This window comes from Vulpes vulpes, chromosome 9, assembly GCF_048418805.1.
Source record: "Vulpes vulpes isolate BD-2025 chromosome 9, VulVul3, whole genome shotgun sequence".
Lineage (NCBI taxonomy): Eukaryota > Metazoa > Chordata > Mammalia > Carnivora > Canidae > Vulpes > Vulpes vulpes.
Window position 1 is genome coordinate 81,971,059 of NC_132788.1, and position 20,040 is coordinate 81,991,098.

Sequence of the window (20,040 nt, forward strand, 5' to 3'; positions counted from 1 at the left end):
TCGATTTTATCTTTAGTAGCTGCCCTATGACCCCAACCCCTGCTCCCAAACACTTTGCATGTATTTTCTTCCTAGCTTCACAGCAACTTCTGCATTGTTAGGGATTTGCACCCCTACAGCTCTTCAATGCAGACCCTTGCAAGGACCATTGAAGAAAGAACTGTAGCATCCTACCTCTGACACCTGAGCTAACCAGTATTCAGAAAGGAGTTTCTTCTACACATCCATGTTGATGCCTATAAAAGTACTGCTCAAATGGTCTCCAGTGGGCCTCTAGGAATCCTTTAGTTGGGGCGGGGCGGGGGGAGAGAGAGAGAGAGAACAAACCAGGTCCCTACCTTATTTTCTAGTTTGGGCCTAATGTGAAATAACAAGACTGATCTAATGATCGGCCTCCAGAATTTTTCCAGGAAACCTACCCATTGCTAAACGATGCCAGTGGGTCTGAATAATTAAGGCTATTTCCAGCAACACTCAAGGAATATCCACGTGCTCCGCACCTTATCGTGTATCCTTGGGGCCATGAGACTATCTGTGGCCCATGGTGAGGAAATGGTACTGAGGGATTCCGCTTCTGGGCCGTGTGGTTGGAAACAAGGTGCCACCTTGATTTTTCTGTCCTGCTGCAGCCATTTGGGAAACACGTGTCCCAGAAAGAGAAGATGCAGGTACAAGAGAACTGCCCAGCTCTCTGAGACTATTCATAGGTGACAAATAAACTTTGTGTTGGGAGGCCATTAGGGTGTTGGGATGCATCTGCAGCAGCTAAATGAAGCTTGCTCAGACACAGGCGATCCTGAGGCGATCCCACCCCACTCCCACCGGGCTTCCGAGTGGGGTGGAAGGTGGGTTGGTCGTGTCTCTAACCCAGTTACTCAGGGATATGCTTAGGGAATTACCTCTAGGCCCACTGGGAACATCACGCAAACCAATTTCATTAACCTTTCCTTTTTTGGCCCAAAATAGTTCCCCTCAGTTGGTTCACCTATATTTATACTATATTTAGCTCCACACTATATTTAGCATGACTTTTAGCTATTTCTAGGATAAATACCTCATGCTACTGAGATCATTCAAAAGAATGGACTCTAGAAGAAACTTCCAAAAGCTATTTTCAAGCACTGTTTTGAGCAATGACATATGACTGGGAAGGAGACAGCTATACATGGATTACATTTAGGGGACAGCAACGATTTAGGTCTGTAAGTCTGGTTTTATTAAAGAACAACATTTTAGGTACACCAGGACCCAGAATTAAGATTTTAGTTTTCCCTAAAGCAGAGGATAACACAGCTCTTATTGCTTGTTTACCACCTGCCAGGCACTGGGCTCACCATGTCCCAGAGTGCACACCTAATCCTCACGGGAGCCCAATGGGCACATTTCTGAACTGTCCTGCAGATGGAGAAACTGAAGGTGGGAGAGTCGTTTTGTCAGAGACCAGTTTCTCGGCCGTTTCCCCCCCAGCACCTCTCCTAAGGGGACTTTTTTTAAGGGTTTTATTTTCATTCCAGTGAGTTAACATAACATAGTGTTCTATCGTTTCAGATGAACGATACAGTGATTCAACACTTCCCTACATCACCCGGTGCTCATCACAAGTGCACTTCCTAAGGGGCCTCTATAGACATCTTCCTAATCACCACCCCCCCGTGAAATTTTAACACCAGGAATATGCTATGTATTTGTGTACTATATGTTTACCCATGTTTCATATATAAGAAGGTTGTTTACCTCTCAAATACCCATTTTTGCCCCTTTGGGAATAACTGCACCTCTGCTAAAGACACTTGCTCTGAGGCCGTGGGTAGTGAGAGGTGGAGCTGGCTCCAAACCCAGGCTATGTGCCCCTGGGCCTGTGCTGCGCCCTCACTAACACAGCACTGCCTCTTCCTCATCTTCTCTTCCTATAGTGTGGCTCCTGTAGCGTTTCCATCATGCTTAGGGTAAGGTACATATCCCTTCAGGTGGCACCCAGGACCTTCAGGATCTGGCTCTTGCTGTCTCCATACTCTGCTCCAGTGATGCTAAACCATGGGTACCCACTTACGGGGGCCAGATTCTCTCCAGCCCCTGCCTGTACACCTTCTTCGCTAGCTTACAGCTGCTTGCTCTCCAAAACCCAGCTTGGGCAGCAGCTCTCCAGTGACCATTCTCTGATCCCACACCGTCTCCAAGACTGGATGAAGCCCTACCTTTGTGCTAGCATAGCCTCTTGGATTGCATCCTCCAAACATTCTCTATACTTGATTATGTACTCATCTGCCTCCCCCCGCAGACTGTAAGGACCTTGGGAGAGAAGAGCTTATTCCCAAATCCCCAGGCCCAGCATGATGGGTGACAGGTACGATATAAGCATGGCACAAACACAGGAAGTGGCACATGGGTCCCACGCCCGTGCAACAGAAGAAACAGCTTTACCATTTCTTCAACAACACAACACTTCTCAACTGCTACATGCATGCTCCAATAATCCTGCAGCTGGGATGGGACTGGAAGTGACCCCTATTTTTCCAGTCCATGGCCCATGCATTCATGACAGCAAAGTCCTCCCTGAGAACCTGAGGCCTACCGGGCTGAGCTCACGTGCCTACCTTGTTTCCTTCCTCCTACTCGCATATGTATTTCTCTGCTAGCCAAGTCTAAATTCTCTTTTTTTTGCAGAAATCCCTCCCCTCTTCATTCCAATTTCCCATCTTTTGGAGCTGACCCCGGCTGCTTCTATCTGCCTGGCACCTGCATCCGATCACCTTTCTGGGTCTTGATGGTCCTTTGGAAAAACACCCATTGCTCAGTTTCAGTACATGTGTTTCACGATGGCAAGACCTCACTTCTGGGCTCCAGACTTAAATTGAAGAGCCAGGCCTGACAAAAGTCTTAAACCCTCTGCTCCAGAAGCTTCTAGGGGTGAACAAGTGACCTGAGTCTGTTATAAGAGACACCATCTTGGAACTTAACTCTAAGGGAAGAGAAATTCCCTTTCTACTGGGGGAGGGGGAGGCTGCAGCAAGGATGTAGGTCTGTAGGTCTGACATGGGCCAGAGGCCACCACATAGGAACAGAGCCACAGAGAAAAGCCACCATGGGGAGAACAGACTCTAGAGACGAAGAGGGAGGGAAGCAGAGGCACACAATGCAAGCTGAACCCTGCCTGCTGTCCTTGTTGGATTTCACCACTCTAGAAGGGTCTGACGCTCCAAAACTTTTCAATTCCATGAATCAACAGGTTTCCCCACCTTGTGCTTAAGGTAGTTTGAAACAGGTTTTTGTAAATTCTGGCACGGTGGATGGGAATACTGCACACTGCTTAGCCCATAGTGGGCATTCAACAAACATTAGTTCTTTTACCTCCTCTGGCCAAAGACAGAGGTGAGGCACACAGTAGGGCGGTGGCTTGACAGGCCTGCTCATCCCACCTCCAGTGGACTTGACTGAACATCAGTCATGCTTAGCTTCCATAACATGTAGCTATAGGTTATGGATTCTAGAGCGAAGAGGTTCTATGTTCAAAATCAGGGTTCGCTACTTCTTCCAGGACCCTGGCAAATCACTTGACTGCCACAAGCTCCCAGTCCCTCATATTTAAATGGGGATAATAGGAGTACCTGTCCTAAGGTTTATTCGGAGAATCACAGGAGGTGGTTCCACCCAAGAGCCTGGCACAGTGCCTGGCACTAACAAGGGATTTGGGAAACGTTAGTGAGCACAAGCATCATTGTACAAGGAGACACTAGTGGTGGAAAAGAAATCAGAGGGCTCAGGTTTCATTTCTACGGTCTCATGAATTCATTTGATTGTGGTGTCAACAACTCCAAGCAAACGCACTCAGGAACCAGAAGATTAGCTGCAAAGGGTCAGTCCTTGGTGTAGAAACGGCCACCAAAGCGAGCTGGTTTGAACCCCTGGGTGCCAGGCCTGCCACGGAGGAAACAATCCAGAAGGTTTTGATCTGCCTCAATGCTCTACTTATGTCAAGTCTGTTTGGCAATCATCCACTCTCTCTGTGCCTCAAAAGGCAGAAGAGAAGCACTGTTGTCCTCGCTTCCAAACCACATTGCCAATGGGAAATGCATGTCTCTTCCGCACTTACCAATTTTCTGTGTGAGCTCTCCAATGCTTCCTCCTTTCACATTAATAAGAAACAAAAAAGTTGGACAGAAAATGGGTTCTTGTCTCCTCTAGGCTGTTCTCATGTTTAGCCAACTCATTCGTCCTGATGCTAATTCAATTTTACTTTCCTTCATCTGTAAGAATTTTCTCGTTCACATTTACTTGTGTGTACTGGCATTAAGAGTCTAGTAAAAGCTTATGTGCAGAGTCTACTGAAGTTTAAACTTCTGGTTACTTTAAATCAAGCTTTGGATACATACAGATAGGTATGTATATGTAAAAGAATGCCATAAGTCTATTTTATACATCAAATATTATTCAAAACATTTCCTATTCAGACCAAGTTTTTCAACAGTATATATAATTAGCAATAATCATGTCTCGGATAAACCTCATTGGCTACGATACTGCCACTGTGCAAAGCTCAAGAGTATATACAGTTGTCATTTTCTAACTGGAAAATGCATTTCAAATGAAAGGGTCTTCAAGTTCTCTTTCCTATACTACACAGGCCCTTCTAACATGTAGCCTTTTAGGGCCAACATGCAGGCTTTGGCTGGCCTGGTCTGCATGGATGCTTGGCCACAGAGCCCATGGTCTTTCCTGTTCACAGGGATGGGTTCTTGCGTGGGCAGATGACCAAGGCAGGCCAGTCAGAAACAGTCTTGAGGTTTTTGCTGGAACTGCTTAAGGCAGGAACCTGTTCATACCAGGGCTGCTAAGCAATAGTCACCTGTCTGGGGCCTCCGTACACCCTCTCTGCTCCTCCATGGGGAAGGTCTGCAGCTAACACCACACACACGGTACCGAGCAGAGAGAATGTGCAGACTTTTTGTTACTTCTATGTGCTCAGTTAAGCTCATGGTAGGCAGCTTCCAGTTTACCAATGGGCTCCAGACCGATGTTTGCAAAGCACTTTGTCCTGGAGGAGGAACAACATGGAAGGGAGTCTAGGTTCCTGGGCTCACCCCTAAACACCAGGAAGTTCCCGAGCTAGCTAGTCTGTCGTATTTCCAATGCTACATCAGACACCTGGGGAAGCTGGAGATGAACCCTTCCTTTTCCCCTGGTTCTGAACTGAGGACAGGCCCAAGGAACCACAGCCTTTCTGTCAGCAGATTCTGCTGATCCCACCTTCAAAATATATCTAAATGTAACTGATTCCTACCACCTGCACTAGTACCCTCATCACCTCCTTCTGGACTACTTCAGCACATCTCCCAGCTGGTGGCTCAGCTTCTGCCCTGATCCTCTCCAGGCTTTTGGCAACACAGCAGCTAGCTAACTCAGAATTCAGATCACAACACACTTCTGTAGCAAACCCTACTTATCTCAGGGTGAAAGGCAATGTATTCACAATGACCCCCAAGGTTATACATGACAGGACTCCCTTCTACCCCCATCTCTTCCTGGTACTCTCTCCTATCATTCTCTCCCATGCTCGCCTCCTCCAGCCACACTGACCTCTTAGCTATTCCTGAGAGGTTCCGGGCACATTCCTGCCACAGGGCTTTCTCACGTGCTGTTTCTTCTGCTTGTAACCAGCTCCCAGAGGAGCCCATGAGACTCCCTCCTGCTTTAGGTCTTTGCTCAAATATCACTTGCCACTTAAGGGCTTAACGACTCAGAATACTCACCGTAAGTCCTAGAATGCCCCTCCCCTTACCAGATTTAGTTTTCTCCATCACACACTTAGCATCACCTCAAGTAGCCCATATTTTATTCACGTGCTTTGCTTATGGCCTGTCTCCCCAACCACAAAGTTAGCTCTAGGAGATAAGACTGTCTGGCACATAACAGGAGCTCAAAGTGAATTGAGCGAACAGCAATAAGGAAGCAGGAGAGGAAATACAGGACACCTGTTCATCACGGAGGAAGTTTGTTCCGGGGCAGAAGCCTCCTATTGTGGCCAGAGCGGGGAAGGTAGCCAGGCCAATCGAATGGCCCAGCCTGCCTTACTCGGTTAAGCTGGCTCAGGGAATGTAGCTGGAAAAAACTCTAAAAACAGAAGTTGCAAGCAGGTTTCCCAGGGGGAGCAGTGAAACCAGTTCAAGGACAATGATGATCCAGGGAGGGCTTCAAAAGTCAGCCGTTTTTATGTGACATGTATTAAAAGCCACATAATATGCCCAATGTTTTCCTATCACCCGAATTTCAGCAAAAGGCTATCACAAAAATCTTAGTCAAGAAGGGTCATTATGCAGATACAACAAAGGGGAACATGGCCTCAGAGAAACTGGAAATGCTAGGAAACGTAGTCACTCATTTTGCAGGTGCAGAAACTAAAGCTTAAGGAGGAAATGGGATTTGAATCCAGCAAGTATCACTGCTGAGATCTGAACGTCCCTGATTCCCAAGCAAAATCTCCTTTGGCATCAAATCTCAGAAGCTCCTCATAAGGGCCTCGATCTCAACAGTGGCTCTAGCTTACCAGCTGCTTCCAGATAAAGCAGATCCCCCAGTTGGTAACCCTAGAAACACTCCAGCTGCCTCACCTTAGGCGGCCACGGGCTTCCCCTCCCAGGGTAGGGGTGCATACAGCAGAACCTAGCCCCCACATCCCCCTCTGTAGCTACAGCCTGGCTTACTCACCTCCAATAAACTAGCACAGCAATGAGAAGGATGAGGCACACGAAGGTCAAGGCTGACACCACAATCAGAGGGATGATCCACTCCATCCTCCCTGGAGAAGGACGGCTTATCATTCCAGAGGTGTTCTTTTCTGCTGCAAAAGAACATAGCAGTTAGAGGACCGGAGGAATGAGGAGCCAGAGCAAGATCCAGAGCTCTGGTCTCATTTGGGGTGGCTTCCAGAGGACTGAGCAGCCTGCTCTGGCTGCCCTAGGGACAGGAGGGGCAGTCTACAGCTGGCACCATTTCCTACTGTGTTCCAACCCAGTGAGGGGGGGGGCTTTTTATCTAATTGCCAGTGGGATGGACTTGTAGATGGAGGTCAAGACATTCTCACACAGAGTTGCATAGAAGAGGGACATCCAGCTTCCCTCCAAGAACATGATGACCCAGAGCAGCTTTTGGATACACTGAAGAAATGTGCTCAAGTCTGATCACAGCATCACACTTGCCTCTAGAAAGGGGCTGGAGTGGTGGGAGGTGGCTGAGAGCCTCCCAGGCTCCCCAGTGCCAAGGCCAGAGGAAGAGCAGGATGGCTTTTACTCAGATAACCAGCTGTAAAACAATGGGTATATTCTTCGCCTGCTTAGCACCTGTTACCCCTTCCTTTCGTATCTACACCCAGTTGTTTTGGGAAAGCACCTCTCCCTAAAAGATAAAGTCGCAGTGGGACAATCATTCAGGGCTCCCAGTCTCCCGGGGAAAGGGGGTGGTCGGGTGGGCATGGGACTCCAGGTGGGGGAACAGCTCTCACCCTGGATTCCCAGCCAGAGACTCACAGACTCGATTACAGCACAGTCCACGGGGAGCACCCAGATGCTTCCGCTCTGCAGCTCCCAGCACCCAGACCCCTGGAGCTTCTGTTTCTGCAGCTTTTCCTCTTAACCCATGCCTCCCCATCCCCACCCTTTGAAAAGTTCAGACACCCAGAGAGAGGAAGCCATGCCTCGCGCTGGGGGCAGCCAGTCTAGAGCTTCGCAGAGAAGTCTGAAATGATCTGGGATCCTCCCTGGGCCGCAGATGCCCCTTACCCAAGCAGGCCCTGGGGATCTTCACAAGTCCCCAGGAGTCTCCAGAAGGAACCCGCTCTCCTTTATACCGCGGGGAAGATGGCTGGAAATCTCCAGGGGGCGCACATGAAGCTCCGAGACGGTGTGCGGGCTGGGAAGATCAGGGGTGCTCACACACAGTCACGGGAGGCAGGTGGCGAGGAAGCAAAGGTGAAATGTGAGCTTGGGAAGAGGTCCCTGGAAAAATGTGCAGCTGGCTGCAGGCTGACTTGCGCTCAGCAAGGATCCTTCTGCGCGGCCAAAACTGGGCCAGCTTTCAGCCAGCCCAGAGTGTCCCTCTGCAGGGTGGCCTCAGTGCGCGGCGAAATCAGGCTGGGTTTGCAAGCCAGAGGAGGTGGGCTGGCCAGGAAAGAAAGGATTGGCCCCGGGAGCAGATTTATAAAGAGCCAAGGCTGCTCCCGAGTAGCGAAGAAGTGCGTTACAGAGCTTTCACCGGCTTCTTCTGGCTGTGACGGCCTCCTTGGTTTCCTGCACAGCCCAGGGCATCACACAGGGCCGGGCGGGGGTGCCGGGTCACAGGGCCGGGGACAGGGCCAGGCGCAGCACGGCACTCCACGGCTTAGAGACTAGCTCCCTAACTCTGCTGGCCCATTGCTCCGGACCCCTCGCTCCACAATCTCTCATTGCATGGCTACTGGCCGTATCCCCAGAGTGTGCCAAACATGGTGTGCAGGGATCGGGGTGCAGCAGGACGTCAGACAGCAACAGCCCTGTGCTGGGGGGCGTGAATCACTGCAAGGGGGAGAGGCGGATGCGAGAGCAAGGAATTAGGATGAAATGAATGGGATGCCAGGGAGAGCCCACGGGGTGTGTACAGGGGGAAGAGGGGTCCTAGCCTAAGGGTTCTGGAGGGAGAAGGGGAGTTAGCCGGGTGGAGTGCAGGGACGAAGTGTGTTCTGGACAGTGAGCGCAAGAACAAGGGGGACCGAGATGGAGCGGTAGTGGCCACATCAGCCAGAGCCCTACAAGCTGAATTAAGAAGAGCTTCTAGTCCCAAGAGCATTGGAAGCTGCTGCAGACTTGCCAGCTGAGGCTTCCAAGGATCAGATGTGCACGCTCTCCCTCCACCTAATGCTCTAATAGCAAAGTCTGGTGACCAGCTACAAGAACTGGAGTTACATCGAGAATAACTCTGCTGGGCTCCAGCAGGGGGCAGCCCAGCCAGGCAATTATCTGGCGGATGGTTGGGAGGATCTTAGAGACTGGAAAGTCCTATTCATGGAAAGCAGGGCAGGAGGATTGACATTACAGGCCACATGCCTGGTGAATTCAGTATCGACCGTGGGAGACCTTTGCAAACTGGGGGAACCCTCTAGGTCTTCTTTCTCTCCCTGCCTCTGGACAGAAAAGGCTTCTTGCCTCAGCTACTAATCTGGTAGTAACAGGAAAGGCAGGGGAGGAGACCAAATGCAAACTCCAAGTCCTACTCATCCTAAAGCACTGAAAAGGACCATTGGCCAAAATAGTCCCTTCCATGCATCTCTCTGAACAGTCACTGGAAACACCAGCTCTTAGAGTAGCACTGCCATCCTAAAACCAGTGAACAGTGGCCGCTCCAGAATTTCTGGGCCTTCGGAGTCATGCTCCAGAAGTTCTGAGGGTCAATGGCATGTTCCATTATCCCAGAAATCCCATGTCCGCCACTACATCTGTCCCTCTCTCATCCCCCACAAAGTGAGGGTGCAGGTTTTCATCAGATTCACAGGGAGCCTCGGGTCTCACAAAAGACTTGCCAGAGGAGAGAACAGTCTGCAGAGCAGGGGTCTGGACGTCACAGCTAGCCTGGGGCCCGGCTAGGCTCAACCTCAGGTCACGTGACTGAGTCATTTCTCTAACATTCACAGTGCTTGTGTGAGAATTTTGTGTGTGGGGTGTGGGTGTGTGTTTTAAAGATTTATTTATGTATTTATTCATGAGAGACACACAGAGAGAGGCAGAGACACCGGCAGAGGGAGAAGCAGGCTCCATGCAGGGAGCCCGATGCAGGACTTGATCCGGAGACCCCAGGATCACACCCTGGGCTGAAGGCAGACGCTCAATCTCTGAGCCACCCAGCTGTCCCGAGAATTTGGTTTTGAAGGGATAGAGGAGTGAACCTCCTCAGCCACACCTCTCAGTGTGAAAACCTAAAAAAGACTGTTCTGCAAACAGCTGGATTTGCCCGGGTCGTTGCCCTAGATGCCAGGCAAAAATACACCTGCTACTGGACTTCCACGTGAGGCATGAGAAGGTTGATTTCATGGTCACACTCACTGTACTGCTTTGTCTGCGCAGCACCAGGAGCCTGGAAGCTCACCGCATCTGTACACAACCACATGAACTCTATTCCTGTCCCTCCCTGGGGGAATTCCTCACTGCTCTCAAGGACAGCTAGGCCTGCCCCGCACTCGCATTATCTCCTTCTGCTTCCCCCCACCCCCCGCTGTGTTCCAGGAACACCCATCCAACCAGTGTGACCTTGACAGGCCACGGTAGGCCCCACTTCTTCACCTCTATCCCTGTCATCTCACTTCCAGGAATGCCTTTCCCATGCTGCCCCCAGAAGCTCCCACTTATTCCCCGCTCTTGGTTCAGGTGCTACTTTCTCCGTGAGGCCTCCCCAAGTCTTCAGTCTGTGCTATCTCTGGGGTGCTGAGCAGAGTTCCGATCACACGTTCAAATCCTGACTCTGCCACTTTCTATGTGACTTTCAATCAATAACCTGAATCACTCTGGGCCTGGTGTTCTTCCTCTATAAAAAATATAAAGAACCTGCCTCACAGGAGTGGTAGCGAAATTCAACGGGAAGATGCACCTGGCATTGAGCAATGCTGCGTACTTACTGTTGTCCTCATCAACACCCTCATCATCATGTGCTTCTCTTACTGTACACAGCACACTCAATTATAACTACCCTTTTATTTACTACAAGCTCCCCAGGGGGAGGGCTGACTCCCATCTGTACATGGAACAGTACAGAAGAACAGTGGTGAAGCCTGGTCTCCTACTAGCTCTGCAACTCTGGGCAAGTTACTTAACCTCTCTGTGCATTAGTTTCCTCATCTGTAGAAGGAGATGATAATATTGCCTACTACACCGTGGGACATGAGGATTCAAAGAACCCGTACGTATAAAACACTTAGAACGTTGCCAGGTAGCCATTTGACACCTGGTTAATGTTACCGACGGAGATGATCATCATCGCCATCCATTCCCTTGTCAACACCCCAGCAGCATAAGGCAGATGCTGGGTGCTCGTTGGGTGTCTGCTGAATGTGATCGCCCTGTAAGATCTGAGAGTGTAGGTGGCAATCACACAGAAGCTCAGATGAGCCGGGCATTAGCGCCAGAGGCTGCCAGTGCGGAAGCAGAACCTCACAGTTGGCCCTGAGATAAGACCACACCACACTTCTTGCTGTCCTTCCGAAGAAATGCCTGTCCTGCTGCCTGACTCAGTCTGTGGCCTGGCCCTCAAAGGACAAAGTGTAATAAAATGGTCAACTAGTAGGCACACATAACATACTGCCTGGGCTGGGTAGAGATTCTCTTACTCCTGGAACTTCAGTCCCCCAACAATCTTCCCCAAGCTAAGGCCCCCAGAGACTGCAACATCCTATCAACTATTCAGTACAATCAACATCCTGCACTTCAGAGTCAGGCTGACCTGATTACAAATTCTGGCTCAGGCCTTTCTGGCTGGGTGACTCTGGGTAAGTGATTGCCCGTCTCTGAGCCTCCAGGCCCTCCTCTATCAAAGGAAGCCATGATAATAGTCCCATCAGAGGACTTATAAGGAGTAAATGAGATAATCCAACATGAGGAAGACTGTGCAAATTCTGGTCACATCATTTACAGAGCCAGATGCGGAATGCAATCGGGGCCTCCAGTTCAAGAGTTCCAAGGTGGGGACGGAGAGCTTGGCGGCAAGCACAGGGCTCTGTGTGACCGCGCAGGTCCCAAGCGCCTGAAGATGGCCTCACCGGCCAGGCATGAAACACAGTCAGTGCCTAACACAGACGTGGCATCCAGAGAGTTCATTCTTCTCTTCCTTTCTACAGAGCCAAGCAATAGTGATGCCAGAGTGGTAAAATTAGACATTGCCCATTTTTGGGAGAGGCTCACTTTCATTCAGAGCTTCGCTTGTAGCCCAGCTGCCTCCTAAGAGGGCCGGCCCAGGTCCTGGGGGGCGTGCTTACCTCCCGATGACCAAATTCCTGACCCCAAAATGAGTGCAGGCCCTTTGAGTGAATGGAGCTTTTCCTCTCCCCATCTCCACCTCGGATTTACCCAGATGGGCTGGTTTTCCCAGCAGGACTAGCCCTCGATTCCTGCCCGCCATGGGTTGGTTGTGTAAACTGGCAGCCCACACACGTGTGCCTGGCTTGGCACCCCCACCCCCACTAATTATTATTAGATGGTGAGGTAGCTGCCAACATTAATGAGCAATAGAGTTCACATAAACCAACAATGGGATCGCCTACCAGTAATGTTTGAGGTTGGCAACACTGGCCTGAATTCTCACAAGGCAAACATCAGCTGGAACCCAGCAGCACGCTCTCTTCAGGCAGGGCATGTCTCACCTAGTTTGCCACAGTCCTCGCTGCTCCCTGAGGCCTCACACCAGACCTGTTGTCCTCACCCCTGGCCCTGTGGCAGCTCACTCTGGCCAGTCTACTTGCAGTCTGCCGGGGGCGGGGGGACACTCTGACCCGAGGAATGAGCAGAACAACACAGACTTGCATCTTCTCACAGGGCCTCATCATCAAAAGCAAGAATCATGGTTTAAGAAACTCCTGACCAGGATTCTGAGATCACTAACCTGGCTCAAGAGAAGAAGCTGCTTCTGGACAAGGAACCTTTCCTAGTTCAATACTTCTTTCCAAAGAGATTTTATTTTTTAGCCGATTAGGAATTAACCAGGCCACTGCTCCAACCATGCAATGGAGGCCATTCCTGTCAGTGAACTTGGACCTTTTTCATACTGATTCTAGGGCTGCATCTTGCTGGTCCGTGTGTGCCGGGATGAAATGGGACGGGGGTACCAACTAATTACACCCACCTCTCCCTCTACCTCCATGGCTGTGATAAAGGGCTGCTGGGGAGGTAGGAAGAGGAGAGCCAGCCAGCACTGGGACTCAGAGAATGAGCCTGCTTCCCAAATGTCTTCCAGATAATACTTAGAGCAAGATGCTAACTAACCTGCTCTGAACATTTGTAGAAGGGAGGCAAGGATTAATGACCTCCCATACCCCTTCCTCCTCCCAGCTTTTATTTCAGCATCCAGCAGAATCTGAGTAAAGTGCCTCCATTCTGCCTTTTAAAAAAATTAAAAAAAAAAAAAAAGAAAAGAAAAACAGTTTTCAGTGGCATATGTCATCACTGAATTAATGCTGTTTGCCTTTTACTGGCTTGGCTCTCATCCCAGTAGAAGCAAATAAAAACGGAGTACAATGTACTATAAATGCTACAGGCAGTGATACATCAGATGGACGCATCTGAAATGCTTCCTACCCCATGGTAAGGGCTCAACTTCTGCTACAGGACAACAACCCCTACGCTGTCAAGACTAAAACGAGCTTGGATCCAAAAGACCACGATCAGGAGTAGGCGAAAGCGGGATTCTTTCACTTTTCAGGAAAGATCAAGAGAAGGACAGACTACACAGTTATAATCTAGCCTGTGGTTCAATTGCGGGCAACTTGACTACGTTTGTTCTGAGTAACACCACTCATTAAAAACCACCCACATCCGTGAATTAAGACAGCTGCTTAAAAAAAAACACCCCAAAAACTGTGGTAAAAAAAAAACCCAACACTTAAAACTTACCATCTTAACCGTTTCTAAAAGTGAGGTTCAGTAGTGTCAAGTGTATTCTTACTGTTGTGCAACCGACCTTCAGAATCTGTTTTTCACCAGCAAAATGAAAACTCAATGCCTGTTAAAGCAAAACTCCCTCCACCCCCCGCCTTTGCCACCTACCTTTCTCTCTCTTCCTCTATGACTTTGACTCTAGGCACCTCATCCAAGTGGAATCATAACATTTGTCTTTTTGTGACTGGCTTATTTCACATAGCATCATGTTCTCAAGGTTCACCCATGTTGCAGCGTGTATCAGAATGTTCTTCCTTTCTGAGGCTGAATGACATCCCATTGTATGTATGGACCACATTTTATTCATCCATTCATCTGTTTGGGTAACAACCCAAATGTGCATCCCTCGGCTACTGTAAATAATGTTGCTATGAACATGAATGTACAAATATCTCTTCAAGATCCTGCTTTCAATTCTTTTGGGTATATACCCAGCAGTTGGATTGCTGGATCATATGGGAGTTCTATTTTTAATTTTTTAAGGAACCACCATATTGTTTTCTACAGCGGCTGTACCATTTCACATTCCCACCAACAGTGCACAAGCGTTCCAAATTCTCTACATCTTCGCCAACGTTTGTTATTTTTCTGTTTTGTTTTGTTTTGATGGTAGCCTCCTGAAAAGGTGGCCAACTGAAAAGGTGGCTGGTTTTTTCACAGGGCCACAAAATTTGTCTTTATTTTTCTGGAGCCCCGACATGATCTAAACCATGGTTGCAGAAACAGGACTGTCCGTTACAAATGCATATATTCTCCTGCAAGGGGACACAGGCTCTGTGCTCCCATTACCATGCCTGAGCTGGAGTAGAGCATCATGTGTTTCCATTTATATTACCACCCGGAGTTCTTGTGAATAAGCGCTCCTTACCCCTTCCCAGAGAGCTCACTTCATCACACTCAAACAATCAAACAATAGTATGTCGTGTCTCCTTCAATTAGGTGTTGGAAAACTGAAGATGTTTGATAAATCCCAATTTAATTCTAAGCCCTGTAACTACGCTGGTCCCAACCCTACCAAACTGCCACCTTTGCAGACGCTTCTTTGCAACATCATGTGGCTCTGCCATCAGTTGGGACAGAGGCTGCACACCACCTTAAGTCAGATAAGCAATACAACCTGAATTCCTGACCCCAACCTTTTTGGAAACCTTCTTGCTCTCAGTGGGGTCTGGTTTTCCACACCGAGAGATGCAAAATCTGTCCTCGTTCAAAGATCACTTAGTGGGGAAACTTCCAAGAAGGGGCGTCTGGGTGGCTCAGTGGCTGAGCGTCTGCCTCCGGCTCAGGTCGTGATCCCAGGGTCCCGGGGTTGAGCCCCACATTGGGCTTCCTGCTCAGCAGGCAGCCTGCCTCTCCCTCCGCCCATGTCTCTGCCTCTCTGTGTCTCTCATGAATAAATAAATAAAATCTTGACAAAAAAAAAAAAAAAGAAAGAAAACCTCCAAGGACCCAGATACTTTCTGGGAGGAAACAACCACCTGGCACTGAGGAACTCCATCAAGCCACTCCCAGCTAACGCCATCTGACGCTCCTAGGAAGATGACAGCCAAGAACAGGGACAAGCAGGATAATCTAAAAAACATCTCCAAGTAATGGAACCTGACCACCAAAACTAGCCCTGGCTGCAAACTCTTTGGAGAGTCCACACAAATGCCTGCCATGATCTATTTTAAATAAAGTGTGCTGCATTTCCCTCCACCTCCATACACTCCAGCTGAGTCTCATATTTCTGCCCTATTTCTGCCCCAGGTTTGTGAAGACAAACCTGTCTTAGGATTTATTTCTGTCCTTAACTATTGCTTTCCTCGAGTGGACTTTGAAAAGGAAACTTCCTATTAACGTGATAAATCAGGGTTTCTCGACCAGAGCACAGTTGACATTTGGGACCAGGTGGGTCTTTGTTGTGAGGGGCTAGCCTGTGCAGTGCAGGCTGATCAACAGCATTCCTGGTTTCTACCCAAGTAGATGCCAGGAACAGCCCCCTTCCCATGAAGCGTGACACCCAGAAATGTTTCCAGATATTACCAAATGCAATATTTGGGGCACAGAAGCCTCTCTGGTTGAGAACCTCTACCATAAACGGAAAAATTTCTTTCTAAAGTACATTTTCAAATATTCACTTAATGATTAACACGTCCTCTGAAATCATCTTGTGTCGCCGACTCGGGGAATAAGCTCAAAGCCAGAAGGAAGGCAGCGCCACATGAGGAGGACTCCCCTGGACTCTGGAGTCAGGGGCCGTGTCTGAGCTCTGTCTTGTCATGGGCTGTGTTGCCTGGACATGTTCCTTAGCTTTCTGAGCCTCAGTTTACTCACTGGCCCAAGGCAACAAGGACAGCACAGCCCCCACAGGGGTGCAGTAGGACTACAAACACACACATGGACTTCTAGCAGGGGCAACACCAGCATGGAACTAACGTTAACCAGCAATATTATTGTTTCTATAATCGAAGGTTTTCGAGGTGGGTTCCTCAGAGCTTGAGGGTTCCAAAGGGGTACCCCATGGGTTTGCCCAAAGGAGCGGTATGGTTGGAGCTTGGCGCCCTCCACTGTAGCCCAAAGCAGAACAGCAGGGGCGTCTGGGTGGCTCAGGCGGTTTAGCAAACCACTCTTGGTTTCAGCTCGGATTGTGATCTCAGGGTCACAGGATCGAGCCCCAGGTCGGGCTCCGTGCTAGTGACTCTCTCTCCCTCTCCTTCTACCCCCGCCCCCACCTAAAATAAATACATCTTTAAAAAAAAAGAAAAAAGCAGAACAGGAGGCCAAACTGACTCTGACCGTTCTTAGCTCATGGTCTGGAGAAGAGGAGGCCAGGAGACTGTGGTAGGGGGCTCCTGAACTGGGCCATCCTTTAAGCACCTGGCTCAGGGCTGCCCCAAAGGAGGCAGCTGCAAACTTTCAGTGAATGAATGTTTATATAGGTTCTGAGCAAGATTCAGTCTGAAAAGGGGCTTTCCCTGATTTCAGGAAACAAAAATGGAAAACACTAGCACTAAATGATAATTTGATAGACTACGCCCACCTTCCAGTGCTTCTGCTAGGGCATGCTATACTGCACACCACCCCAAGAACATGTTATTGCATCACCTGGCTACTGAGGGGGGCCTGCACCATGTTCTGGCTGGGGCTGCTCAGAGAGAAGCCAGGTCGGATTTCCATGCAGCACACATCCCATCGAGGGCTTCACACTAGCAGATGGTAGCAAATAGACAAGAGTGGCTGTATGGAGGCCTTTAATCCTTCCCATGGCTTCCGGGGCAGCTGTAACTATAGCAATTAGCTCTACAGTTGAAGCCAAGCACCAGTGGTTCCTACCTACCCAGCCAGGGATATGTTTAGTTTGGCATATGTGAAAACAAAACAAAACAAAACAAAACAAAACAAAACAAAACAAAACAAAACAAAAAAAGAAAGGAGAAAAAATAAAATGTTTTAAAAATTGGAACTCACTTAAAAATTAGGAGATTCTCTGCATGTAAGGACTTGGGTTTCTGGCTCACGATGCATCTCTTCATTGGCTACAATCAGGGGACTGAGTGAGGTTGTCCTCTTTAGAAAAGACCCGGGCACTCTGGTTGGCTGTAGTCCTCACTATTCCCTAATATCCACCACCTGGGCCTCTTCTCTCACTGATACCACCTGTCTGACTTCTGTAGTTGTCTGAGTTTGCTACCTCTTCCACAGAAGGACTCCTCCTTCCGTGTGAGTTAATACTAAAGCTGCTACTCACGGGACTTAAAAAGATGTTATCAAACTTCAAGGGAATTTAAAACGAGCCTTTTGGAGATGCTGGTCAAACTATAACATAGTCTGTAAATTTAAACGTTAATGCTTGTTCCAAAGAGGCTAAGTGGGAAATATCAGAAAGGAAGACAGAACATGAAGGACTCCTAACTCTGGGAAACGAACTAGGGGTGGTGGAAGGGGAGGTGGGGGTGACTGGGTGGTGGGCACTGAGGTGGGCACTTGACGGGATGAGCACTGGGTGTTATTCTGTATGTTGACAAATTGAACACCAATAAAAAATAAATTTATTAAAAAAACAAAGGGGCTAAATATAGGGGTGCCTGGGTGGCTGAGACCGTTGTGTCTAACTCTTGATTTAGGCTCAGGTCACAGTCTTGGAGTCTTGGGATTGAGCCCCATGTCGGGCTCTGCACTCACTGGGGAGTTTGCTTGAGATTCTCTCCCCCTCTCTGCCCCTCCACACCCAACCTCCAAAAAAGAAAAAAAAAGGGATGCTAAACATTGATTACAATAATTGCTTTTACTCACTGTGAAGAAAAACTAAATTAGATTTACACAAATGTACACGCAGTCTTTAAAACGTCACCACTAGGGGATCCCTGGGTGGCGCAGCGGTTTGGCGCCTGCCTTTGGCCCAGGGCGTGATCCTGGAGACCGGGGATCGAATCCCGCATCAGGCTCCCGGTGCATGGAGCCTGCTTCTCCCTCTGCCTGTGTCTCTGCCTCTCTCTCTCTCTCTCTGTATGACTATCATAAATAAATAAAAATTAAAAAAAAAAAAAACGTCACCACTAACATGAAGGCGATGGTGACTTTATTGAAAAAGTAAATGCCAGGCTGGAGGCAAGACGAGAAGAGGTGGGAAGCGAGGCGGCAGGACTCACGGACTGCTGTGGGGTTGGGGGTTTTCCACTCAATCACTCATATCCTTCATCAACCAACAAGCACACACATCCTTCTGCTTAAACCAGGGGTCGGCAAATGCTGCCTCGCAGATCGAACCAGGCCCGCTGTCTGTTTCTGTAAACAGAGCTTTGTTGGAACTCAACCACATCTGCTCACTAACATATTGTCCTGGCTGCTTTTGTGCTACCTGGTGGGGTTGACGAGCTTCCACAGAGACCTTATAGTCCACAAGGCTTTGAGACGTGAACCTTCCCACTGAGATGAACCTGGTGAGGGAGATACTCCAGTTTACCAGTTTGGAGAAAGAGCACACAGTTCCTGGAGGTCATTTTGAATGTCAGTCAGCTCACTGGGGACCAGAATCTTGGCATGCTCTGTAATGTCCAGGGATGCTACAAAAGAAGGACCTTCTGGGGGCCTCCCCATAGTCGCCATTGTGATTTCGTGGCCTTTGGGCTGCGGATAGCAAGAATGACTCCATTTATCTGCACCCCCGCCTGCAACTGAGAGCTCCTGTTATTCCCCCATTTTATAGATGAGCACCTGAGCAGAGACCACCTGAGCAGCCAGAGAGAATATGGGACAGAGGCTACTGGGGTGACCTGACTCCAAACACTACTCTGCCAAGATTGCACACGTGGATGCCTGAGGATTGAAGCTGGAGACCCACATGCCCCAGCCAAACCTGAAGCTGCCAATCCCCAGGGTTCACCATGTGCTTCCCTTTCCCTGGAATCTGACTCCTATCACAAGGCCTCATTTCCTCCCACCTGGAGCAGGTCCAGGTCCCCACTGCTCTCCAGTCTCTCGAGGTGTGAACACTCCCAACCTAAGCTCTCGACAGCCACCTTTACCGGAAGCGTGGGCAAGGAAGTGTTTAAGAGGAACAGGCGGAGAAGACTACCTCATCAGCGTCCGGAGTCCACAGGCAGAGCCACTCAAGCATGAAGATCCGTATCTGACAAGGTCTACCACTAGTCTTTGGAGAAACCCCACTGGTCCAAGCCGCCACTGCCATCACCTCCTCGCTGGGCTTCTTGTGTTCACTCTTGCCTTCCCTGGATAACCTCCACAAAGAGGCCAGGGTGGTCTTTCACAAAAGTTAATCAGATGAGTGAGTCTCCCGCTGAAATCCACCACTGGTTTTCCATTTCAATTAGAATCAAATCCTCAGCATGGATGGTGAGGCCCCTCCTGCTCTAAGCTCTGTTCACCTGTGAACTCATCCCTTATCCCTCCCCTTCCGACTCTCTAGGTCCACAACACACTGGCCTTCAGATCGCTCCTCGCCCATTCCAAATTAATCCCCACTCTGGGTCTCTGGATCTGCTATTCCTCTTGCAGCCTAGAATGCTCTTCCGTGAATCTTTGCATGGCTACCTCCTCATCGCTTGGGTCTCTGCTCAAATGTCATGCCTTGACCATTTGATGCCACGCTGCCCCGCTCTCCAACCCTCACCACTTACAACTATTTGACGTTATGCACTTGTTAACTGGAATATCCTCAAGCTCCCCCACTGGAACATCAACCCTCAGAGGACAGAAGCCTGCCTCGATCTGTGTTCTATTCTCAAGGCTTCGTGCAGTGCCCCGTACACAATCGGTACTCCAAAAGTACTTCTTTTAATGTCTTCAAATGCAAGACATTCTACCGTCTCTCAGTAATTCCAAGAGGAAATGTCACAGTTCACGCAGGAATGGCATCAGACAGCTTTATAAGTGGCCC

At 49.2% G+C, this 20,040-nt stretch overlaps 1 protein-coding gene and 1 non-coding gene across 6 annotated transcripts in view; both read right to left on the reverse strand.

Annotated features, from left to right (window-relative positions):
• Positions 1-20,040, reverse strand: part of PTPRG (protein tyrosine phosphatase receptor type G) — a 701,447-nt gene that overhangs the window by 75,954 nt on the left and 605,453 nt on the right. For 3 of the 5 annotated variants that reach the window (XM_072720551.1, XM_072720549.1, XM_072720547.1), the window contains one exon: positions 6,703-6,835. In XM_072720551.1, coding sequence (XP_072576652.1) covers positions 6,703-6,835 — 133 coding nt within the window. The remainder of the gene's footprint in view (positions 1-6,702; positions 6,836-20,040) is intronic. The other 2 variants (XM_072720550.1, XM_072720548.1) reach the window with 1 other exon arrangement.
• Positions 4,400-4,535, reverse strand: LOC140594082 (U4 spliceosomal RNA). The gene has a single exon (XR_011994605.1). It is a non-coding gene; the product is annotated as a U4 spliceosomal RNA (small nuclear RNA).